This window comes from Epinephelus fuscoguttatus, linkage group LG24 (assembly GCF_011397635.1).
Source record: "Epinephelus fuscoguttatus linkage group LG24, E.fuscoguttatus.final_Chr_v1".
Taxonomy (NCBI): domain Eukaryota; kingdom Metazoa; phylum Chordata; class Actinopteri; order Perciformes; family Serranidae; genus Epinephelus; species Epinephelus fuscoguttatus.
In genome coordinates this window covers 13,904,442-13,930,084 of record NC_064775.1, presented here as the reverse complement: position 1 = coordinate 13,930,084, position 25,643 = coordinate 13,904,442, and the positions used below count along the sequence as shown (strand labels likewise).

Genomic DNA, 25,643 nt, shown 5'->3' with positions numbered 1-25,643 from the left:
GATAAACCTTGTTCCGAAATGCCAGCTCTGACATGACACGATACAGAACCAGGCTAGCTGATCCACCCTGCTCTCTTTAGGCTAAGCTAAGATAACGCCTGCTAGCTCCAGCTTCATATAAATCTGTACTTTTATACAGCTACAACAAAAAGCCTGTCTGTTTGATTTTTCCAAATAGCTCAAATCTTTTGAAGCCAAACCTCTGCATTGTTGGCCTGGGTGACCAATATCTTCCTCACTGCAGATGTTTAAACATATCACTGGTGCCACTGACTTAGATTCACTCTATTTGATCTCCACACAGATTATACAGGGCCGAAAGAACTGAGCTCATTTGGGGCCACTGACAAGTCTTTGATAGCTACTGCAAGAGTGAACTGGACAAATGCGGGCAGAGGCTCAATGACTGTATATGCATGCTACTGTAAGAATAGGACATTTATGACAAAACTAGGTCATTGTGCCACTGCTTTCCTACTCATCTTTGTGGGTTGAGTAGAAAAGCAGAACACTAAGTGGGAGCAATGGTGGCTGCAGCGTCCAATAGCTTGGAAGGCTTGTCGCCCCGAGGCGCCTTTTGCTCCTCAGCTATGGATCCTCGCTCTCCTCTCTCTGTCTGTATCCGTCTAATAAGGCTAGCAGGGGAAAGAATTAGGACTGGAATAATACAGGCTGCAGGCTGTCATTTTCTGCAGTGCTGTTTCTTCTCTTTTCTTTGAGCAGCATAAAAGAACAAAAGTAGAATCGACTTTCATCTCTGCTTTTTAACTTCAAACGAACAGTTTGTGATTAATGATCAATAATATGATTAGACCATGTATTGTCTAAAATAATGGATGTAGTTTGCGTGACGTCATCCATCGGTTTGTGGACTCCTTTTTTGAAGCCCCGAGTTCAGCATTACAGCTGTAGCCATATTGTTTTTTTGAAACCAGAACTGACCAAATTTGGACAAGAGAGCTGTGGAGGAGGGAGGGGTGTATCTGACTGTGGTGACACCTCTCAGACAGCCTGTCACTGCCTTGATACCTTTATAAATTTAGGCCTCAATAAAATGTAAATGGGTCAGTTATATCAGAATTCGCCCCTGTGCAGTTGTCATGAATGTTCAGCATTTTAACATCTGGAGCCAGCTTCAGTGGTATTCAAGGAACTGCATAGTTTGACCCTTTCACCTTGGCTTTATTTTTCAGCTCTGGAGGTTGCTGCATATGAGAATGGGAGGGTTATTATAGTTAACAAAAACTAAAACTAGCGGTGAAAAAATCTGTTAACTAAAATGAAAATAAAAATGCCAGTTTTCAAAAACTAAATAAAAATCTCAATGAACAAATACAACACGAAACTAAAATGAAATAGAATTGCAGGTTAAATCAGCCTCGAAAGACTAAATTAAAATAAACTTCTAATACTCTGGAGAGTGGTGTCAATCTTCTCATCTAACTCTCTACAAGAAATGGAGGAAGTGCCTTTCCCAAAATGTAGAACTTGTCAGATTTGACAATCAGAGCTAATAATCTGATATGATTTGACCATTTGCTAGCCGTGCAGGAGGCCGATCTGTAGCTTACCTCGATCCCTGACCTTCTTTTGAAGGAAAGTACAAAGAGAACTGCCCCATGGGGATCAATAAAGTTTTATATAATCAGGAGGAGCAGTAAAACCAACACTGTGCATACACCCAATACTGTGTGAGTGAGTGTTGTTTAAAAACACCAGCAGGATGGTTCTGTTGTGCCGCTGTCTTCTATCAGTCTGTTTTCATACCTGATCCCTCATTCTCTCCTCAGATCTCCACCCTAAGGCGCCAGGGCAGGACTCTGTTCTCCACTGTGCCAGAGACTGCAGAGAAAGAAGCTCACTCGCTGTTTGTCCAAGAGGTAAAACTAATACATACCTGGACGTAAGCCTGCTTTGTCCATTCTTTATCCTGCCGTCTTGGCCTAAGCCGCTACCTCTCTGTCGTGACCAAGGCCCTGCTCTATCCTTTTGTTTGGAGGGCAGCCATGTTTTCTCGCCTTTCACCCAAACACAGGTGCTTCGCCTCTGTCCAGATAGCGCACACCCATCAGATACTGGAGGTCATAAATGCAGACATGAATCCAGCCAGCGATTCATCCTGATCTGTTTATGGTGTATGGAAAAAGCTGAACAGATTAGATTTCAGAGGAAGCTAGTGAAAAAGAAAAGTGTTTGTTGACCACTCACATGATTTAGAGACAGGGGGAAACTGATACTGCGCACGTCAAAAATGTTTCTGTTAGCCTTTAAATGAACTTCCACTTGTGTTCTCCGCCCTCACGTGTTTCCTGATGGTGCAGAGGATCGGTCACAGATGGAGTCCACACAGTTCAGTAATGGTTCACGTCATGTTGTTTCAGAGGAGCTGTGTGCTGGGGTTGGTCGGGGTGCGGCCTGATAGAGCCTGATAGGGGATAGTCCCCCATGGCTGCGGCCAGCAATTACATCATAACTACATCTGGAGTAGCTGTGAGGCCTTTAACAGACGGGCTGTTCTCTGAATTTATTTTTCCACTTTTTGGTGACCTCTTGTTTCAGTCCACATGTGTATTTTATGAATTCGCAGAATTGATTAACACATTTTGGAATATCACAAACCAACTCATACAGCTGGTGTTTGTCTAGGGGTTGTGTCAAATGTTTTGGTCGCCTCTCTCCTCTCTATGGGTAAAAAATGAAAAATAGAAAAATATAATCCCTCAAAAACTTTTAAGCTTGAACAGACAATGACAAAAAGCAGTGGAACAACATGGCAGACTCAGAAGAACAGGACCTGCTCCGTATGTAGATATAAACGACTCATTCTAACATAACAGTAACACAACACGCGTGATCATAAACTAATGAAAACATAGTTATGATTATTATATGCCATTTCCGCCAATGTACGCCCTTAAACCCTACACGCTGAACCTTTTTAAAGCAACAGTCCGCCCTGGTTCATTCTTACTAAAACGTTCTTGGATGGAAATTAAATATACTTTCCCGAGGTCCTTTTAGAAACCTGAGCCTGTCTGTGTCAGGACCATGTATGTAAAGTACACATCTTAATTTGCTCTTGTTGAAATGACCCCTCACCCCTTCTTCCCTTTCTGTCTCTGCAGTGTATCAAAACCTACAAGTCTGACTGGCACGTAGTCAATTACAAGTACGAGGAGTATTCTGGAGACTTCCGCCAGCTCCCAAAGTGAGTGTGTGTGCTGCAGCTATATGAACAGGTGCTGTGAGGTGTAGGTGCCATCACCAGGCTGTGGTATCAGTGCAAGAGTGTAATAGTACAGTACTGTCCAAACAATCTATGAAGCTACATTGTTGACGCCAGGGTTACTGTCATCTAACAGTTTGCTGAACTGGAAAATCTGTCACAGTCATATCTGACTATAATTGGCTGCTTATTCTTGATGTTAAAGGGGCATTCCACGGATTTTACACATGAAGATCACTTTACTTGATTTTATCAACTAATGTAGTCTGTGACTCTGAAGTGAACTTTGTCTAGTCTGAGAAAATAACCCTTCTGATGTCATGCTGATGTTATCAGGGTATCTTTGGGAGAACAAATCGAATCACAATGTTTGCTCACAGTAACTCCCTGGTAAAAAAAAAACAAACCCTTAATTACATACCTAAAATGAAAAAGGCCCACCTCAATAGTCAATATCAGTTTTTACATAAAGTCTGTTACAAACTAGAAATGTGGAGTTTGAAAGGCCGGGAGTTTCCTACGAAAGATGCTACCTTGTTGCATTATGGGAAATGTAGGATCCAGTGTTTTTAAATTCTTGACCCATACTAACGCTGTTTGTAACTGCCTCAGTCACTGTGTGAAAGGCAGTCCTGGATGTCTCATAGAAAAGTGCAGTTGTTTTCTCTGTAGCTTTATATCCATAGATGCATGTGCTGTTCAGCTGCTTTGTCCATCGCACAGCACACAATGCAGCAAACACCCTCCAGGGGATATGATAAATCTTATATTGTTCAGTGACACTGCCCTTTGTTTACACCCCAGAGAATGTTTCAGCAAGAACTCTAGAAACACGGAAATCTGTGTCTCGGACGCTCCGAGCTCTTCCACAACAACAATAGAGAGCTTCCGATGTTTTTCTACCAAGGATAAGCAGAGCTATTCTGGGACTGCTGCTGATTGATATCATTAAATCCTAAGGGAAATCCCACAATGCCTTATGTGTCCTTGGACGAGCCACTTTACTTAAGGACAGGAATGTGCTTTACAGATGTCGTGTGTCATGGTTTAAACATTGTGGGGTACAAACTAGTCAGGCCCTGGCCTTGGCCTTGACACTGTTTATGCTAGTAGTTCCCCTGAGCAAGCTGGGTCTTGCAAAGGTCAAAAGTCAAACTGTCCGCTTGGGGTTTGAGCTGCACTTAGAGAAACAGCTGCAGTATTTGGGCTACATCCTGTAAAGCTAGAAGCAGTTATGAACAGCACTAAAATTCAAAATCTGAAATACATATTCTTGGGAATAATTATTGATTATCTCTTTTCTTTGAACCATATATTAAGAATGTTATTTTCTGTGGCCTATCCATGGCAGTAACATTAAGGTCTTCATTTGGTCCAAAACACAGCAATCCTGTTGCTGTATTAGCATTTTTACATGTTTGTTTTGGATTCTGCCTGTGTGTACACATGTGAATCACCGTAATTGTTTGTATGATGTTAATATTTTAACCTGGAAAGAGTGCAGTACATGTAAATCCTTGGGTGATGTGCTCGTAAATTAACCAAAGCTGAAATTGAACTTAGTGAGAGAGTTCTAAATTGTCTTTTCCCTGTTCTTTCAGTAAGGTGTTGAGACCTGAGAAACTTGCAGCTCACCTGTTTGAGGTGGATGAAGATGTGGAGAAAGATGAGGTAAGTCCAGTCTCAGACTTTTTTTTTCCCTCTTTGTTTCTATAGACCGTATCACAATACATAAGAAGATCAGGGCCACAAACTCTCTCGGATTCTAAATCACCTAAAAAAACCCTACTTTTTTAGACTTGCTTTTCATTGATTTTACTTACATTTTATGACATTTTAATTCATCTTACCCTGTTTTTACTATGTGCCCAGAGTTTCACTCTTAGTAATTCATTCTCTCTTATTTTAAGAGTATTCTGCTTTTACCATTTATCATTTTAGTTATTAATAACTTCCAGGTAGAAAATCACTGTATCACATACATAAAATGAAACAGTAATGAGCAAACTCACCTAAACCACCTAAAAAAACACCTAAAAATGTTCATGTCAGTTTAAATGTAAGTTATATTTAGAATATTTTTACCACTTTGCATTGCGTCAAACAGCCCTTTCCAAGAGGAAACTTAAGCCACCAGACTCCAATGACAAAAACAGTAAATTTTACTTCACAGGACACAGGAATGACTGGTCTACCGCTGTTGTTTTTAGTGTTACGTCATGATGATTCAGTTTTTAAGTACTCTCAGAATTCATTTCTGCTCATATGAGGAGCACAACTGGCTCCTCAGCAAACTCTGATTAAACAGAAACTTGTTTACAAGAGAATGCAATAGAGCACAAATAATTTATTTAATTTATTGCGCAACATTGTATTCATTTATTTAATTTCAGCCCTTTCATTACAAGCCAACCTTTGGGATGTTTTGTTTAATGTTCAAAGCCCTTGCTGTTTCCCAGAATAGCTGACATCTTCATGACATTAGTAGCATTTTAAGGGCACATCTCCTCACAATAATTACCTCGCTTCAGGCTTCGATTTAACTGAAGGCCAGTGACCTTTGATTGAAACACAGTCTCAGCTTAAATCTCCTGAGATTAGGGAAGTGCAGCGTTGATCCAAATGTTGCTCTTAATGAAGAGCATCCTTTTCAGGACTCAACAGACAGTCAATGAAGGCCTCTCCTCCCACTGGCCTTGTGGGCAGTCAGCAGGTTTTTAAGCTCAAAGCATGTAAATAAATGAGTCTGTGAGTGTGTGTGTGTGTGTGTGTTGTTTATTAATGACGGTAGAAAACATATATTAATGTGTGATCTTTGTTCCTCCTCCTGCAGGACACAGCCTCTCTTGGCTCTCAGAAGGGAGGAGTGTCTAAACATGGCTGGCTGTACAAAGGCAACATGAACAGTGCAATCAGTGTTACCATGCGGGTGGGTACAGTGACAGCTTTAGCATCAAAACACAAACCTAACGATGACTTGGATTGACACCAATAATTACAACAACTTAATAGTTGGAGTAGCCCTTTATGTTGATAGTGGTATTTTGAAGTGAAGCCTCTAATGAAGTATAGTAAGCCAGAGCAGTTTAACACTTTTTCTCTTTACACAAGAACATAATGATATCAATGATAGGTAAAATCTTGGATTCTCTCCAGTCCACTCTTCATTTTCTCTCTGAACATGTGGAAATCAAATTAGCCCTTGCTTATGGTAGCCCATGACTTGTTGTACTTAGTCATTTTACGCTTTAGCTTTCCCATGCCCCATCTCCACCCCTTACGGTATTTTTAGAGTGAAAGAGGCCATTTGGGACGTTAACATCTCTGTGTTTGTCCTCCAGTCCTTCAAGAGGAGGTACTTCCATCTGGCCCAGCTTGGAGATGGATCCTACAACCTCAACTTCTACAAAGACGAGAACACCTCCAAGGAACCCAAAGGAACCATCTTCCTTGATTCATGCATGGGAGTTGTTCAGGTAAAGGACCTCACACACTGGGGCCTTTGAAAACACATATTACAGTATGAAGTCAGAGGAATTAAAGTGTACATTATGTGAGATTCTTGTAGAAAAAAATGCCTCTAAAGGGTTGAAATGTAATAAACACTTGAAAGCCAATCAATGTTTGCATTTGTGTTCTTTCAGAACAGCAAAGTGCGTCGGTTTGCCTTTGAGCTGAAGATGCAGGATAAGAGCACGTTCCTGCTGGCTGCAGACAGCGAAGCAGAGATGGACGAGTGGATCGGCACACTCAACAAGATCCTCCACAGCAGCTTTGAACAGGCCATGCAGGAGAAGAGGAACGGAGACCTGCATGACGGTGCCTTTTGTAGCATCTTAATTATTTCTGCATGTATTTATTTGCCTGCTTTCAGTGTTTGTGTTTGCATTTGTTTGTCTCCATGTTTTGATGCTTGCTACTCCTGCAGGCTGCTTCAATTCGCCTGTACCCCATGGAATAATCTATCTCTAGGACGTTTCCTTATGAAAATCACAAATGCTTGATAAACAACTTTATTATCAATATTTTGTTCTTAGTCAATCCTTTTCTCCTCACAGAGATGCAGAGACCAACACATCGTTATGTTTTTATATAATTACATCCGCTAACAGAGCTCATGTCGATCTCTTGAACAGATGAGGAGCATGGAAAAACAGACCTCTCCTCCGGAAGTTTTCAAGACAGCTTTCAGGTAGCCTGTTTTTCCCATCTATAATAACATTACAACAATGCTCACCACCTCTGTTCGCCCACACCATATGGATACGTCCACATATTGCAGAGGTGCTTTGGATGTCTGCAGGTGCCATATGGCCTCATTTGGAAGCAGTCTGAACTGTTACTATTTTGCTTTCAGTGGAATTGCTAGACAGCTGTATTTCCTGCAACCAGGTTTCCTGTTGGTGCTAACCAAGCAAACATCTGGTCGAGTGTGTATGGTCTGCAAATGCAGAGGCCAGATGAGGCCAACACTGGTGTCGAATAGGAGTGCTGCAGTGGAACGTGGCAGTCGGAAAACAAACTTTTAAAGGCGTAGTCTATGATTTGCTGTATTTACCAAGTCAACATACAGGGTCAAAGCTGCAATAATCAATATTTGGATATCATTCATTCACCATTTTCATTAATTCATTCATTATCCGCATCCACTTCTCCTATTCAGGCTTGCGATGGGCAGGGTATACCCTGGACATGTTGCCGACTATGATAGGGCTGACACATATATTTTTAAACACAAATATATTTTATATTTTATTTCTAAATCAATAGGCTGTGCTATATATGTGGGGTCTCTTGAAGGATGCACAGTATGTGTGTTTCCATCCTTCTCTCTTTTCAAATAATACGCTTTTCAGTGATCACTTTTTTTGCTTTGTTTACGACAGACTGCCAGAGATATTGAGTCCAAAATGAGGAGTGAAGCTCGCCTGAAACTGTTCACTCTGGACCCTGACACACAGGTGACAATGATAATACCTGACTACTGTACAAATCCCTGTGTATTTTGTATGAATGCTGTTTAAATTCCCAGTAGTTCCACAGTCAGTTTTGCTCCTGTTGTTTATCGACTTCATGACCAAATGTTTTTGTTTTGGCAGTTTAAGCCTTTTGACAACATCTCCTGTCCCCACAGAAATTGGACTTCTCTGGCATTGAGCCAGACGTGCGGCAGTTTGAAGAGAAGTTCGGAAAGAGAGTCCTGGTCAGCTGCCACGATCTGTCTTTCAACCTGCAGGGCTGTGTCGCAGAAAATGAAGAGGGACCAACAACTAATGTATGTTTCAGTGAAAACCAAATAGTCAAATATAGTTGTGGGTGTAAATCACAAGCCAAACTGTCTGATTTAATCAAAGTTGACTCAGAAATCACACTTCTATGAATGCACATGTATTTGCAAGTGCAAAAACACACTTCAAGCATAATTCCGGGAAATGTCTTTTTCCAAACAAGGGCAAGGTCTAAATCAGTTAAGAAGATCACAAACAGTTCAGATGGCCCACTTGGCTGGCCCTCGTCAAAACTGGTGTTGTTGGCATGAGGGAATGCCCGCTACCATGGCAACCAGCCTGGGCCTCCCACCATGCATCAGCACCAGTCTGAGGTCGGTTTCCTGCCATCACTCTCCAAGGTCTCTGTCTCTGCAGAAGGAGGAATCGTTCTACACTCAGCACTCAGCTGGGAAACCACAGCTATTAACTCTGCTACTCAGAACACACACACACACACAAATGGGTTGTGTAATGGCAATGCATGGTGGAAAGAATGAATGGGAGGATGAATTACATCAATGGTACATTTTGATTTGATAGAAAAAGAGAAGTGCATTAGGAAGGAAGGGTGTCCCATAAGCGTTTACTTTATTTTTCCCGTCCTCTATTTTCTCTGTTTGTTTCACATCTTCCAACTTCTATCAGAAAGCTGTTTTCTGTAAGGGGACTACATGTGTGTTAAATCTTTGGTTGTCGTACGTCATCAAAAAAAAAAAAGAAAAATATTTTTCTTGATCTCTTTCCATCAAAGGTGGAGCCTTTCTACGTGGTCCTGTCCCTCTTTGACGTCCAGAACAGTCGAAAGATCTCGGCCGACTTCCACGTGGATCTCAACCACCCTTTGGTCCGACAAATGACGTCAGGCGCGAGTAGCGGACAGGACTTGCACATCAATGGCAGCGGTGATGGTCCCCTGGCTGGCCACAGGCAGGCCAGTGGGCTCCAAGTGGGTGCTCTCCAGTACCCCAGACAGGGGGTGTTCTCAGTCACGTGCCCCCATCCAGAGATCTTTCTGGTGGCCAGGGTTGAGAAGGTCCTGCAGGGTGGGATCACCCACTGCACTGAACCCTACATGAAGAGCTCAGACTCCACCAAGGTACAGAGGTTAGCAGAGATGACAAGGATGTGGCTGTGAATTACAGTGTGCTCGAGTCATCTCGAATGATTCATGAGTGAAAATAATCCCGTTTTCTTGGCTGCCTGTAGATGGCTCAAAAGGTGTTGAAGAATGCTAAGACAGCCTGCAGCAGACTGGGACAGTACAGGATGCCATTCGCTTGGGCTGCTAGGTATGAAAGACCCCTTTCAAATAAAGATAATTAATCTGACTGCAGCATGACAGAGTGAGAACAAGAATAAAGACTCAAAATATTACTGATGATTTCTTGCAGCTGAGGAAAAATTATAGCTTCTAAAAATCAAGGGGACTTATTCTCTTGTGCCATAATACCACATAGTGATTCAGATTTAGGATTCTGCGTATTAAGTCAGTGGAAAGTGTCAAAAGAAAGTTGGCCTGCTGGGAGACACAAATCTTTAAACCAGCAGTGTAGAACTGAAATGTGCTCTTTCTCCAGTAGATTTTTCATTTTGTCTCTGCAGGCCTGTGTTCAAAGATGCATCAGGAACTTTGGACAAAAGCTCTCGCTTCTCAGCTCTTTACAGACAGGACAGCAGCAAGCTGTCAGACGAGGACATGTTCAAGCTGCTCACTGACTTCAGAAAGTACGCCTTTTCCCCTCTCTCTAAGATATTTTACAAGCTGGTTTTGATATATTTTTGTAATTGCTGATTCTTTGTCTGTTTTCCCAACAGACCAGAGAAAATGGCCAAACTCCCTGTGCTCTTAGGGAACTTAGATGTAACTATCGACAGCGTGGCACCGGATGTAACCAGTAAGTCCTCAAAATATTTTTAAAACCCTTTTTAATTGTCTATTTATAATCATTGGACGTTTACCCACTTACTCCTCTCATTTCCTGCCTGCAGACTGTGTCACTTCCTCCTACATCCCTGTGAGGAACTTTGAAGGGAACGGGCCTGGCAGCGCTCTCCTGGAGGTGGAGGAGTTTGTGCCCTGCATCGCTAAGTGCTCCCAACCATTCACCATCTATAACAACCACCTCTATGTGTATCCAAAACACCTCAAATATGACGGACAGAAATCCTTTGCTAAGGTAAGAGCAGTGTGGATGCAGAGCAATACATTAGAGTTAATGAACATTAACAAGAGGGAATATGTGACAGTGCCTTTTTAAATTTTGAGCTTTCCTGCACAATCTGTATTTTGCCCCTTTATACATAACATAAAATCAATCCAAAACACATGACTTGTCCTTTTTGGAAACTGATGCTTCTGCTTGGCTCGCATTCTCTTGTCATCATCGTATTGTGTTCCTGTTTAGCCTGCGAGACAACTGGCAACCGCCTCAGGCTGGTTCAGCCAAGCAGCAGAGCTGGATAGAATTATCCTTACACAGAACAGCAGCTTCTGATTAATACATTAATACAGGGTTGGTATTTTCACTGGGTCAGCTCCATATAGGAAAATAACCTGCCTTCTCTCCCCCATCTGTCTCTGTGCCCTCTTTTATTTTAAATGAGAGCTGGCAATCCTTTTCCTAAAATACTTTCCCTCTCTTTATAGACACTAATGGACATCTGAAATGGACACAGATGGCAAAAAATTGGTTCTGGGCCAGCAGGGATATCTTAGAACTGGTTCTTGCTTTTATGATCTTCCTGTTTTAAACGTTTGTCTCCCGTCTCTAGGCGAGGAATATTGCAGTCTGCATTGAATTCAGGGATTCTGATGAGGATGAAGCCCAGCCACTGAAGGTGCGTTTGCATATCAGGAAATGCTTAACACAGTAATTATTTCAGCTCTTAATTTCAGCTTGACTTGGGACTGAACTTTGGACTCTTTGGTCTTGACTCTTTGGTCCTCGGTCTTTATTTGGAACTCAGCTTAGGACATTTTGGTCTTGTTAAACAACTTGACTTAGGACTTGACTTTAGACTTGTGGGTTTTGACCAAAGGATCTCTTTGAAAGACAGGGAGCTAATCGTGGAGTTCGAACAAACAACATTTCATCCACCACATATCCAGCCACAGTTCTTTGTTGCTTGTAGCCAGCAGCTGTCCACGATTAAAATCCATTTTTGGTTGTCTAGTCACCTCCTCCTCATTGTCACCAAGACAAGGGAGCTCATCTGTAACACCCGGCACCGCAACAAACCCACCACACCTCTAGAAATGGCCAACCAGTTGAGATGGTGGAGACCTTTAAGTACCTCAACATCATCTTGTACAATAAACTGAGCCTTGAGCACTACACCACAGACATACATAAATGCTGCCAACAAAGCCTCCCCCTACCCGCAAACTAAGGACGCTCTTGGTCAAACCGCACCTCCTGCTCTTGTGTCGTAGCATTATTGAACCCACCCTCTTCCTCCATCCTGTACTGCACCACTTGCTATTTCACTATGTTTACAAGCTCCTGAAAATCACCAACATATCACCAACAATAATTGGCCCTCTCATCCCCAACCTGCCAGCCTGGTCTTGACTTGGGTCTTGACATACTTGTTAGTCTTGATTTAGGTCCTGACTCGGGACTCCCTGGTTTTGACTGGGCATTCGACTTGGGACTTGTTGTTCTTGGGTCTTGACTTCATAGCCAAACCAAAAAGCACCCAGCTCTTAATTATCTCTTGATTGTCTCCTACTTTCTGAATCTACTGCAGTGCATCTATGGTCATCCAGGAGGTCCTCTATTCACTAAGCATGCCTATGCAGCCGTTCTGCATCACCAGCAGAACCCTGAGTTCTACGATGAGGTATGTCTTTGCTTTTGCTACTCATATTAATATAATGCAGTTTGTAATCTACATATTATTGGCTAAAAACCATCAATGGAGAGAGTCTAACATATTCTCTTACATATGTTCAAAGTCAAAAAGTTATATCCTTTTTGAAAGCAGTGTGTTTTGAAGTATGGCGGTACCTCTCGCCTCCTCTTGTATTGTTTGAGCACATTTCAATTCAACATTGAATCCTCACAGGAATACTCTGAAGGCATTTTTCACTCTCATTTTCCTGAACAAAGCTCCCTCTGTATTTGGGAACCAACCCGGGGAATCTGTGTTTTTTCTTGCCTTTAGATAAAGATAGAGCTGCCTACTCAGCTGCATGAGAAGCATCACCTTCTCTTCACCTTCTATCATGTTAGCTGTGACAGCAACAGCAAGAAGAAAGACCTGGTGGAGACTCCAGGTAGGCTGCAGCTTAAATCTTGTCTCCTGTCTGTGCATTTTATCAAAAACAATGCTATGAACTGATGTAAATATATGACGTGCAAAATGTGGGCAAAAGCAGTTTGATCCAGGCATAATTTACACATAGTAGTTTTATGAGTCTCCCCAGTACGTGGAGAAATCTGAAATCATGATGTTCATGCTGCAGACACTCCAGTATTACCATTACTTTACAAACATGTGGCTACTTTACACACAGTGGGCTCGGCATGGCTGCCTCTGCTCAGGGATGGCAGAGTCATCATGAATGAACAGCAACTGCCTGTGGCCGCCAATCTGCCTGCAGGGTACCTCGGGTCCCAGGATGGTGTCAACAAGGTAAAAAGAACGATTATTCTAAAAAACAGTTTAAAAGTTATGTGGAAAATTGAGATGCACTGACTGTAATGAGAGCCCATTATCCATTTAGCTTTTAAGACCCTCTAGAAATCTGTGATTGCACGTCTTCCTGTTGTTTATGGCAAGTAATTGATAGCTACAATATTCTGTTTAAGTAGAGTGCCTTAGTGCTGAGTTGTTTTGCAGGTCAAAGTATTTTCCACTAGTGTGTTGCCCTCAGATTTCCAAAATGGTTTTAAAGATGGGATATCTCACATCTCACGGATGCAATTTGTGGTTAGTGGATAAAGATCTTATTTGCCGAGATTGGATTGGGACCTTGCAGAGCTCTAACAGGCTTTCACTTGAAATGCCTGTGAAATCTGATCGGCATTAAAATGTAATCCATTAAAGCTAACAATCAGTGTCATCTTACCATTTAGATCCCTTGGTGTTGTGTTTTTTTATGCAAAGCTAATGGGTTTAGTACAAATTGAATTAATATACATACAAAAGTGGCTCATAAAATAAGCATTTGTGCATGAAGCTTAGTGCTGAATTCAAATTGAACTACCTGTGTAAGAAGCACTCCTATCAAAATGAGCTAACATTGAGTCTATAAACTCAGTTGTTTGGTAGGACATATGTTGCAGGAAATAAACACACAAAATTTGCTATTCCTTCATAAGAACTCCAGTTTCAAAAGCTTTACTTTATCTATCTTGTAGTACACTGCAGCCGTATGTTAGAAACTTTAGCTTTTCGTCTTATTTTACAAAAAAATTATCTGAGTGCTCTTAGAAATCAACACAGTGTGTGTTTTTTATTCATCATGTAGTGCAATAATTGTTACAAGAGGCGTGGACTCGAGTTACATGACTGAGACTCTTGAAACTTGATGACTTTAGACTTGACTTGAGAGAATCAAAAAAGACCTGCAACTTGACTCAGACTTGAACACCAATGACTCATAACTAACTTCCCTTGGACTTGAACTTTCTGACACAGATGTAGTTCATGTACAATAGCTACATGGTGATCAACAAAAAACAAATTGCAAAATGAGCGGGTGGAAAATTACAGGTGAGGACGCACAACTTCCAACTTTGTACAATTTTATTTATTTATTTAGACGTTTATTGATCAGGGACAAATGCATTAAACATTATTTCATATAAAATACAAAACAGATGTCATGCATACAAGTTTCTAGCTGAAGCTAATTCGCAACCCCTGTCCCTGGTTAGGCTTTCGCTATTAAAACAGAGTTCATGTGCAAAGTTAAAAACAGTGCAGAAACATTAATGTACAAAACATATAGACAAAGACAGAATCAGGACATAAACAATGAGCAAAAATATGAAAGAGTAAAGGGCAGTCCACTAAATGAGTACAATAATATATAATATATACAACATTTCAAGTTGCACAAAAAACAAAAAGTCAAAGCTAATATCAACATAGTGAGTGAGCTAATGCTAAGCTAACATTAGCTTAACAGCTAAGTAATTATTTCACAAACTTAGTATTCATCATTTTTGCCAATTTGATATTGGCATTATTACTTTGTTGAAGACTGCACTATGGCTCGTTCAGGATTCCAAACTCAAAGTTTAGGACTTGGATCTTGACTCCGAACTTGCTTGTCTTGACTCGGGACCCACAAAACAATGACTTGGTCCCACCTCTGATTATGACCCACTTGTCATTGTAGCATTCTGGCTCGGAGATCAAATGGGTAGACGGAGGAAAAGCCCTGTTCAAAGTCTCAACTCATCTTGTTTCCACAGTTTACACTCAGGTATAAACACATTATATCCATTGATATCACTTGGTCATTGTTGTTCGATAAAAAAAGAATGTAAATGTACTTTAAAATGCAAATTAAATATCTATTCAAATAATGTTTCCTTTAGGATCAGCACTTGCACAACTTCTTCCACCACTGTCAAATCATGGAGATGTCAGAACAAGCTTCAGAGGGGGAGCTGGTTAAATACCTGAAGGTATTCTGGGCATTTGTTTCTAATGCTCCAAGGAAACCACAGGAACACACCCTTTTGTTCACGCCTCATCAAATACAATCTTGTAATGTGGCATTTCCGGGAGTATGACAAACCAGAGCCTACATTCATTCAATGTTTTTTTCTGTTCTTACTTCCTCCCCTCCTTTGTAGAGTCTCCATGCGATGGAGGGTCATGTGATGGTCAACTTTCTGCCCACCATCCTCAACCAGCTGTTCTGTGTCTTAACCAGAGCCACACATGAGGATGTGGCTGTCAACGTGACAAGGCAAGCCACACACACATTTAGACACACGTGTGTGAAATGTGTGTTTCCAGCAGCAGAGAGCGACGTGTAACAGCAATATTTTTAGTCTCTTTTAACACACTTCATCCGTAGAAAATCACAATAGCAGCACTTCCATCTGGCTCTCATTCCAAAGCGCATTCCCCTGTTTTTCTTTAATAGCCTGAATCCTTTCTCTCATTAGACACTCACCTATGGTTTGCACACTCCATGTATGTGTCTTACGTCTCAGTTTTGTGTGTGACTAGTCTTTGAAGCTCTGTAGGCAGTGAGTAAATGAGGTGTTAGTGCCTTAGCATGAATAAATGTAATTCCTATCTTTGGCTTGTCCCTTCCAGCACTTCCTCCTTTATATTTCTGTGGTTTTATCTTTTTCTCTTCAGGGTGATGGTTCATGTTGTAGCACAGTGCCATGAAGAAGGGCTTGAACATTATTTGAGATCTTATATCAAGGTGCAGTCTTTTCTCACTATATTTATGCTGATGATATACAGAAAATAAATTTGTATGTTCCCGTGTTTCTGTAGAAATTAAATTGATACAGTCTGTTTTTCCCCCTCTCTACTCAGTTTGTGTTCAAGCCAGAGCCTTATTCCTCCACCAATGTGAAAACAGTTCACGAGGAGCTGGCTAAAGCTATGACAGCCATTCTCAAGCCATCCACAGACTTCCTAACTAGCAACAAGCTACTGAAGGTAATAACAATTACCTAAGTAAAGGCTGTAATGTCATACACCCTCAAGTCAAGTCAATAAGTAGGATTCTAAAATCATTTTTTTTCCCACATATTTATTAACTGTTTTTTTAATTTCACCAGAGAAATGATACATTTTCCTGCAAAAGACCTGATCTTTTTTAAATAGAGGTTAACTGAAATGTCTTTTGTACATTACTTTTATAGTTTTCCTGTGTTTGTGTTGCAGTACTCGTGGTACTTCTTTGAAGCTCTGGTGAAATCAGTGGCTCATTATCTCATGGAGAGCGGAAAGGTCAAGGTAGGTCTTGTTTTAGTCTTCTCTTCTTTCACCCCTTCCCTCCAAGCCTAAATGTGCTCCCTCTTTTTTTATTTTGCTTTCCTTGTCCAGCTCTCTAGGAACCAACGTTTCTCAGCGTCCTTCTACCATGCAGTGGAAACTCTGGTGAATATGCTGATGCCACACATCACCCAGAAATACAAGGACAACCTGGATGCAGCTCGCAATGCCAATCACAGCCTGGCAGTTTTCATCAAGGTTGGCACTCCTCCCGATGCCTGCAATGCCGTATTGCCCTTTGATATGCAGATGACTTTGAAAAACTGCTCTTTGGCTTAGGGTAAACATTAAAATGTCAAGGACTGCAGAGCTCTGTGCAAGTCATCCTCAGCAGATAGTTTAAAACAGTTAATCAGTTTGATTTAACAAGAATGCAGTTTGCAGAAATCAAAAGAAATCACCACATCTGTTATGTTATGTGTTATTAATAAGGTGTGTTCACTCACCTTTTCACAGCGCTGCTTCACCTTCATGGACAGAGGCTTTGTATTCAAGCAGATCAACAACTACATGAACTGTTTTATGCCTGGAGACCCCAAGGTTAAACTGCTTTCCTGCTCTTATCTTAAATAGTCCTTATTGAAGTCATTAAACATTAATGTAAAGCTATCTTAAAGCCATGCAAGCTTCGCTCAAATGCTTTTTCTCTTGTGTTCCTTCCAGACTTTGTATGAATTCAAGTTTGAGTTCCTGCGGGTTGTTTGCAACCATGAGCACTATGTCCCTCTTAATCTGCCCATGCCCTTTGGAAAAGGCAGAATTCAAAGGTTCCAGGGTAAATGACACTTAACGTCACTTTCATTTAAGCGTAGTAAAATTTATATTTTGCTTGTTCTTTGCACCCTGTTCTCTTTGTGACTTTAATTTGAATGTTATTTCTGTTGATTGATGCCTGCTACAGATCTCCAGCTGGACTATTCCCTGACTGATGACTTCTGTCGCAACCACTTCCTGGTGGGGCTGCTGCTGAGGGAGGTGGGCAGTGCTCTTCAGGAGTTTCGAGAGATCCGTCAGATCGCCGTCCAGGTGCTCAAGGGGCTGATGATCAAACACACATTTGACGACCGCTACGCTGCAAAAGTGAGTTCGTCAGCGCTCAACCCCCTCTGCAGTTCTTAAAATATTCTCGTCAGCTTTTTTTATACCACTTCCCAAAGATTATTTTTTTATTTGGCAAAGATTTTGGGTCACGATTTTTGACTATATGACTCATGAGCACCTACTGTGTCATTACAGAGTCAGCAGGCCAGGCTTGCCACACTCTACCTCCCTATGTTTGGTCTGCTCCAGGAGAACGTCTACAGACTTGACAGTAAAGAGGCAGCCCCCCTCAGCAACCACAATGTAAGCCTGACACCCAGTGGTAGGAAAGTGAATAGCAGCTGTTTCTGTTATTACTGGGTTAATGTCAGACATCGTTGGTGTTTTCTCTTCAGCTTTTACTGTGATTCTAGTTGCCCAGCTAAACTAGCTCATTTTCTGTCTCAGAATGCCAGGGAGGACTCTCTTGTGCCCAACTCCATGGTGACCCCTCAGAAACCTGGGAGCTGCATTGAAAATGCACTTCACAAAGATGTTTTTGGAGTTATCTCTGGAACAGGTAAATCTTCACTCCAGCATGTACCACTGAGAAGCACATAGTCAGAGATAAATGTTCTCTCAAAGACATACTGTACCTGGCATTAATACTTTAAGGTGAAAATGTTGGACCATGTTGGACCTCAAACGAAATACTTGTTTCTGCAATGTTTAACTTGGCAGCAAATGCCTATGCTGTTGTGCATGTCAACTGTACACTGTAGATTCATCCCGGCTTCTGACATGCAAGAAACAGGGTATTTTTTTGTGCTCTGTCCCTGCAGCCTCCCCTCACAGCTCCACTCCTAACATCAGCTCAGTTCACCACGCAGACTCCAGAGGCTCCCTGGTCTCCACTGACTCAGGAAACAGCCTGCTGGACAAGAGCAGTGACAAGACCAACTCCCTGGAGAAGGTAGATGAATACTGGATGGCTACTATTTTTGCAATATTTGATTTGTGACACAAAGCCCCAGGTCTGTGAGACCAATGCTGCAACACTAGAAAAAAAATGTTGGCATTTTACATTTGTATTATGTTGCAGATAAGTTGAACAACACTGTGATTAACATGAAGTCAGGTTTAGGCACTAAAGCCATTTGGTTATGGTTAGGGAAAATACCTGGTTTTGATGGCACTATCCTGGCAGCTAACACAGCAGTATCTCTGTAGAGACAACTGATGTTTATGGCACTATTTCGGCAGTAAACGTAGAAAGATTTTGGTCATAAACAATTGCTTATTATAGCACTATCCCAGCAGAACAAGCTGCAGTGTCTTGCTAAAAAACAACTGGTTTTTGTGGCACTATCCTAGCAGGAAATGCAATGATGTCTCACAATCGGTTTTGTTGTTTGTTGGTCTTCATCAGTGGTCTGCAGCTTGGCTGGCATTTTGTCGAGGTGTCAGCTATCCACCACCTCTGCCTTTCCTAGATGACAGATTCAGCTTATATAATACGTCACCTTAGAAACGTTGTTATGGAGCTATATGATATATCAAATGTTGATATGATACCTATGAAATGTACAGATGCAACATATGCGTGGTTTGCACATGGACAGTGCCAACATTTTCTGGGCTGCAATGTAATGAAAGTAAAGCCAGTGTCAACAAAACACCAAGGTTAAGGTTAGTTTGCACAGCACTCCCATATATTTTATCTTCATTTCACATTATCTTCACTCTTGGACATCCACACTCTCCTCCCACCCCCTCCTCCAGAGCTCCCACACCCCTTCTCTTTGCACTGTAACTTTCCAACCCCAACCAAAGGAGAGATTTACCAGGAGGCACTCGGTCAACGTGCCCCCTCTCCCTCTGGACCCAGAGGACAGAGCTCCACCTCTAAACCGTGCGACCAAGCGGGTCACCATGGACTTCTCCCTCCTCTCTGTGCCCGTGCCTGACCTGCTGCAGGACAGTGACAGTGATAATGACAAACAAGCTGCAGGCCAGAGGGTGGATGGAAATGATGAGGAAAACATACCAATACAAGTATTCCGTTTGACCTTTGTGACCTCTCCACCACCAGAGATTTGGGTTACAATTGTACAGCAAACTTCTGATTTATAATGATAAACCAGATTGGATGCCCTTGGTACTTTTTGTGTCCATGAATTCCAGTTAAGAGATCAAAAAATACAGTACTCAGAAATCTGTACAATACGTCCAAAATCCTCCCAAAGTTCCTCCCAACATTCTTCTCTTCTGAGTGTCCCACTTCAGGGAGTGTGTGTGCTTCTAGCAATGCGGATGTTGAGCTGACCACTGACTCGTGGCCTTTCTCATTTATTTCCTCAGATGCTGTGATGTAACTTTAAATGTGTTTCTTCAAACCTGCAACTGATGTTGCTATCTCAAAGCACAGAGCTGCTTCAGCAAATGTGCTTTCCTTGCTCTTGTGTACTCCCCCCACCTCCCCACCCCCACCCCAAGGAAAATACTTGACATTTCCCGTTTCTGAAGCTTGGGTTTGATTGAGTGTTGTTCTTCCAGTTTAGAGTTTCCTTCAACTCTGCACGTCTGCACCAAAAAACTAAAATCTTTTCACTTTCGTTTGTTCTCTGTCTTTCCCTACTTTCCTCCATCAGAACCAGTGTGCATCAGCTCTGGGCAGCACTGTGCTGCGCTGTGACAAACTGGACCGAGACGAGATCAAACACCTGCTCATGTGCTTTCTGCATATTCTCAAGAGCATGTCAGAGGGTAGGACAGCCTGTTTGAGGCATTGTACTGGATTTTGACACGAGTTGATATGAGCAGTCACTTCACAGAAATGTTTTCTGATCATGTCATCCCTTTAGAGGCCCTTTTTGCATACTGGAACAAAGCAGCTCCCTCAGAACTAATGGACTTCTTTACATTAATAGAGTAAGTACAGGACTAGACGACCTTTTTATGATCATGTACATGTGCAGCTGAGATTGGGATTCAAATCAGGTTTCACTCATAATACTGAATGGTCAAAGTTTGATGGGAAATAAAATTAATGATGAAAAAGAGAAAGCAAATTGCTGATAAAGTTAAAATCCAGCACACAAGAGCATCTGAGAAATTGGTAAAATATTTTGGGAAATCCAGGTATTCCTTGTTTGTTAACTATGTAGCCAGAGCCAGGCTTTGATTATCTTATCTTAACTTAGCTTAGCTTAGCTTAGAGTGGTTTAGTTTAAGACTTAAGAGGTGGAAAAATCTCATCTGTCTCTGTCTATAGTTCAAAAATGCATATCATAGCACCTCTGGATCTCAATAATAAACGCTTGTAAAACGTTAAATTGTTTCTGTTCACAGCCCAAAAAGATTATTTTTTTAGCCTCTGGACAATGCCAAGCTTGCTGTTTCCCCCTGCTTTCAGTTTTTATGCTTAGCTAAGCTAATTGTTTCCCTGCTCTTGGAGTTGTGTGACTTTGGGGGAACTACACTTATTCACTTTCTTGCAAAGTGCAGATGAGAAGATCAATACTTCTCTTAATGTCTGTACATTAATTATGAAGCTAGAGACAGCAGGCAGTTAGCTTAGCTGCTTCGCCCAACACAAAGACTGAAGGTGGGTGAAACATGATAGTATATCTTGACATTTCTGTCCATCCTAAGAGCTTCCTGTTTTCATAAAGTTAAATGTGAATGCGAAGCCTTGAATTTAGTAATGATCTCTGACTGAAGCTTTTGTGTTTGTCCTGCAGAGTCTGCCTTCATCAGTTTCGATACATGGGGAAGAGATTCATCGTCAGGTAGAGTGTTCAAGGAAATGGATTGTGTCAGATATCTCATTTGACACTGAGTTTATGGAATGATTCTTGAACTGGAGCTAATTACGTTCATCATCTATGTGATAATATGACTCACACAAACACTAGTCTTTACTGAATCTGTTAACCCTTTGCCTTTGGTTGGTTCTCTTCTCTGTAACACTGCTGACACGTTGCTTTGTGGTTAATGTTGCGGCCCCGGGCCCCTCCTGCATGGGTAAGACATTGCTGTCTTTTGGTCTCACTTTGCTTAGTTAAATGCATGACGCACATGCAAAAAAAAATGACATGACATTCCTGCCATTTAAGTATCTACTGTGTTTCTTTCTTTTGCTCTTTTCCTCTGTGCAACACCACTGAGACATTTCCTCATTTGATTTGCGTTCATCTGAACCCTTTAGGCTTCTATGTATTAACTTCACTGTCTTGTCTCCATCTTTTAGCTGGTATCCAGACTTACTTTTAATGATATTTCTCTTCTCCCAACAGGAGCCAGGAGGGGGCAGGGTCTGTAGCTCAAGACAGGAAGTCTCTGACTCTGCCTGTGTCTCGTAACAGGGCGGGGATCTTGCACGCCCGCCTTCAGCAGCTGGGAACTCTGGAAAACGCTCACACCTTCAACAACAGTAAGCCCTCTCGTCCTGCTCTGACTTTTATGGGACCAATAGTGGGATTGTAAATGAATATGAATACAATAACTAATACTAATGAGATCTGACAGCATTTTTGCAGTAAAACAAGTTTTTAAGAGTCATAACTCAGTTAAAATGAAACACACAGACATCATACACACACTGCTACAATCAGCAGAACTCACTTTTTACAGTGGAGGTAGATGTCCATAAATCTAAGAATTAAGAACTAATGGAAAATAGAGACTTGTGCACATTTTCATGAGCCTGATGAAGCAGTAAATGAAATACGTTGCTCCTGCCAGTGTCAATAAAAGATCCTTATTATATTTTTACAGATTAAGTGTGCGTCTCTACTACAAACACTTTTTTCTAACTTTTTTTTTTATATATAATTTTAAATGCGGTTTACCTCTGACAAGTAGAGAAATTATCTTAGTTTTAAACATGCCAACAAAGTATTTTTAAAACAATGGTTGATGACATTTTTCCTGCATCATTAATCTGTGTCATTTACTGACCTCTGCTGGCTGCCACTTGAAGTTGTTATAACAATGAAGCTTATCTCCTATGAGCAAGCAGAAATATAAGCACTTGACAAATGTTCATTTAGTCATCAGTACTGATTAACAACCTGATCAAGCAGATGATTTGTTATGTATTTATTGCTCTAATAAAGTGATAACATCTAACAGTGACCTTGCGTCTGTGCTGTCTGTACAGTGTACTCTCATACGGAAGCAGACGTGAGCAGCCAGTGCCTGCTGGAGGCCAACGTGTCTACAGAGGTCTGTCTGACTGTGCTGGACACACTCAGCATCTTCATCATGGGATTCAAGGTATTAATTTTCCATCCAAGCTGCTGAGATACGTGACATTCTGCATCTTAATCACATTGTGGTTGTCTGGTCCTCACACTCTCCTCTTTCCTCAGACCCAGCTGACTTCAGACCTTGGTCACAACCCCCTGATGAAGAAAGTTTTCCAGGTGCATCTGTGCTTCCTGCAGATCCCTCAGTCCGAGGCCGCCCTCAAGCAGGTCTTCACCTCACTCAGGACCTTCATCTACAAGGTGACAGAGTCTCCCTTCTTTGATCCACCCTCTGTTTAACCATGCCACCTCATTAAATCACACTTAGACAATGTAGACCATCCAACCCAAGCATGCAGAGAGCAATTGTAAGTAAGGGCTTTTGGATTTGTTTTAAATCTCACTGCTCCATGGTAGACAGTATCCAGAGTGAATAGGCATTGTGAAGATCCATGCACATATAAAACATCGCAAACATCCAGCGCAGACATAGAAGTGGCAGCAACACTTCTTCTTCTGGCCTCCAAGGAAAAGCAAAGCTTGTTTCTAAAATAAAAACCCACTTTCTTTCTGTTATTGATTTTACATCCTGTCTCTCCCCACGTGTCCTCCAGTTCCCCTGTACCTTCTTTGATGGCAGAGCCGACATGTGTGCCTCTCTGTGCTATGAAATCCTCAAGTGCTGTAACTCCAAGCTGAGCTCTATCCGCAATGATGCCGCCCATCTTCTTTACTTCCTCATGAAAAGCAACTTTGACTACACGGGACGCAAGTCTTTCGTACGAACACACCTGCAGGTATGTGAGTCAAGTATGGTTGTTTTTACTGTTCTGTCTTTCTAATGCGTCTATCATACGTTTGTGCAGAATTGATTTATTCTTGGTTTGTTCTCCTTCTCTACTCATCTCTACTCTCCAGGTGGTAATTGCTGTGAGTCAGCTGATTGCTGATGTCATCGGCATTGGGGGTACACGTTTCCAGCAGTCCCTCTCCATCATTAACAACTGTGCCAACAGTGACAAAAGCATCAAGGTGAGAGGTGGACACCACCTCACAGTGTGATGATAATAACCATAATAAGTAATAAGTTATTATTACAGTCCCTAATAGATAACTAATGTTGCTATTGTACTGTTGTAGCACACAGCATTTCCCTCAGATGTAAAGGACCTGACAAAGCGCATCAGGACAGTGCTGATGGCCACAGAACAGATGAAGGAGCATGAGAATGACCCGGAGATGCTGGTGGACCTCCAGTACAGCTTGGCCAAGTCCTACACCAGCACGCCTGAGCTGCGCAAGACCTGGCTGGACAGCATGGCTCGCATCCATAACAAGAATGGAGATCTTTCAGAGGTATTTCAAATGTTCTTTTGGGTTACATTTTCAGCTTAGCTGGCACAGACCTACAGGAAGCAATGCTTTCAAAGGGACATTTCAATTTAGTCCCTTTGCATTTTTGTGCTAACCTGTGACTTGTCTTTGCTTGTCTCCCTCATACACAGGCAGCCATGTGTTACGTGCATGTTGCTGCCCTGGTAGCTGAGTACCTGTGGAGAAAAGGTGAGTTGAGGATATGCAGTGGGCTGTAAGTCTCCTGGTAATGGTATGCTTCCTTTTAAAGTAAATAACAGCTGTAAAACTCAATTCGAACATGTTTATAATCCCAGTTTACAGAGGCCATATAATGAGTCACTGGTTAAGGTTAACACAGTACAAAGAAGATTATACCGGGATAATTGTTTTACAAACTCAATAAAATTGATTTGATTTACTGTTGTGTCCTGAAGAAAGATTGTACACGATGATAATTCAAGCTTTATAACTTACACATATTAAAACTTTGGCTGTCTCCACTGTTGATGCAGACTCCCTCTCATTTGTAATTAGACTATACTACAGTAAATCAGTACACCACCAACAATTAAAATTATAAATAAGATGATTTACATGATTTGCAGATGAAAGGTGACTAAATATTCCCTAGTTTATTTATTTGTTTTTCACACTGCTTGGTTCTTTAACTATGTATACTGTATGTGTAGGTGTGTGCCATGTTCCACACACACCTACACATATACACACAGAAACACTTGTCCAAGGGTCATTGCTGCGTTAAAAACACTCCAACACATACCCTAGATAAGATTCCCTCTCGTGCTTCTTCATACATCAAAACGCATACTGTGTTCAGACTTTGGAGGGGCTCGATTACATAAGCTCCAGTTCATTGTCAGGTCAGTCAGAGTGTTTAACAGTAGCTTAAACTTGTGTTGTGAATCTGTAAATTGTAAGTGGCAGAAACTCCAAAGACTACGTCACCCTTTTGGTCCAAGGAAGTTTCCCTCACGTGTATTTTTTGATTGAAAACAGAGAAGAGAGAGGGGTATGACATGCAACACAGGACCAAAGGCTGGAGTCAAACCTGGGACGTTGCTGTAATTTGACATGTGCTGTAACTGCTCAGCTACTGAGGCACTCACACTGGAGTGGCATCCAGAGGGAAATTGTTTCGCAGCAGTTGCAGTACAAAGTCAAAAATTTCATTATGTCAGTGGTGTTTCACTGTCAGGTGCCACATTTCACCCAAAGGTACAGGTTTAATGTCGGCCATAAAGATAAAGGTGAACTGCAAAGACGGTAGCTTAACAAGCAGAGATAGCTGTAACTACTGCACATATTAGCCTATATGGCTACCCTTGACAGGGTTGACCATCACAACACAGCCCAGTCACAAGAAAAAAATGTTGGCATTGTATGTTTCTGTAAACCACTAATTTGTTACAGCTGCACATTTCATAATTATCATATCAACGTTTCTAAACTGACGTAATGTAGAGCTGACTTTGTCATGTGGAGGTTGAGGGGATCGTGGAGTGTTTGACACCTAGA

General features: G+C 41.6%; 1 protein-coding gene across 2 annotated transcripts in view; it reads left to right on the top strand.

The window, feature by feature from the left end:
- Positions 1–25,643, top strand: part of LOC125884704 (dedicator of cytokinesis protein 9-like) — a 61,106-nt gene that overhangs the window by 26,670 nt on the left and 8,793 nt on the right. For both annotated transcript variants that reach the window (XM_049569820.1, XM_049569819.1), the window contains exons 3-43: positions 1,791–1,880; positions 3,126–3,208; positions 4,828–4,897; positions 6,060–6,155; positions 6,568–6,702; positions 6,871–7,045; positions 7,363–7,418; positions 8,113–8,187; positions 8,361–8,501; positions 9,248–9,592; positions 9,703–9,785; positions 10,099–10,221; positions 10,312–10,391; positions 10,486–10,673; positions 11,269–11,334; positions 12,247–12,339; positions 12,664–12,775; positions 13,016–13,134; positions 14,849–14,935; positions 15,051–15,140; positions 15,312–15,427; positions 15,829–15,898; positions 16,015–16,140; positions 16,369–16,440; positions 16,531–16,677; positions 16,936–17,019; positions 17,143–17,254; positions 17,381–17,559; positions 17,716–17,823; positions 17,968–18,079; positions 18,342–18,472; positions 20,151–20,265; positions 20,364–20,430; positions 21,243–21,290; positions 21,798–21,934; positions 22,664–22,779; positions 22,875–23,012; positions 23,366–23,548; positions 23,670–23,783; positions 23,892–24,107; positions 24,257–24,314. In XM_049569820.1, coding sequence (XP_049425777.1) covers positions 1,791–1,880; positions 3,126–3,208; positions 4,828–4,897; positions 6,060–6,155; positions 6,568–6,702; positions 6,871–7,045; positions 7,363–7,418; positions 8,113–8,187; positions 8,361–8,501; positions 9,248–9,592; positions 9,703–9,785; positions 10,099–10,221; positions 10,312–10,391; positions 10,486–10,673; positions 11,269–11,334; positions 12,247–12,339; positions 12,664–12,775; positions 13,016–13,134; positions 14,849–14,935; positions 15,051–15,140; positions 15,312–15,427; positions 15,829–15,898; positions 16,015–16,140; positions 16,369–16,440; positions 16,531–16,677; positions 16,936–17,019; positions 17,143–17,254; positions 17,381–17,559; positions 17,716–17,823; positions 17,968–18,079; positions 18,342–18,472; positions 20,151–20,265; positions 20,364–20,430; positions 21,243–21,290; positions 21,798–21,934; positions 22,664–22,779; positions 22,875–23,012; positions 23,366–23,548; positions 23,670–23,783; positions 23,892–24,107; positions 24,257–24,314 — 4,756 coding nt within the window. The remainder of the gene's footprint in view (positions 1–1,790; positions 1,881–3,125; positions 3,209–4,827; positions 4,898–6,059; positions 6,156–6,567; positions 6,703–6,870; positions 7,046–7,362; positions 7,419–8,112; positions 8,188–8,360; positions 8,502–9,247; positions 9,593–9,702; positions 9,786–10,098; positions 10,222–10,311; positions 10,392–10,485; positions 10,674–11,268; positions 11,335–12,246; positions 12,340–12,663; positions 12,776–13,015; positions 13,135–14,848; positions 14,936–15,050; positions 15,141–15,311; positions 15,428–15,828; positions 15,899–16,014; positions 16,141–16,368; positions 16,441–16,530; positions 16,678–16,935; positions 17,020–17,142; positions 17,255–17,380; positions 17,560–17,715; positions 17,824–17,967; positions 18,080–18,341; positions 18,473–20,150; positions 20,266–20,363; positions 20,431–21,242; positions 21,291–21,797; positions 21,935–22,663; positions 22,780–22,874; positions 23,013–23,365; positions 23,549–23,669; positions 23,784–23,891; positions 24,108–24,256; positions 24,315–25,643) is intronic.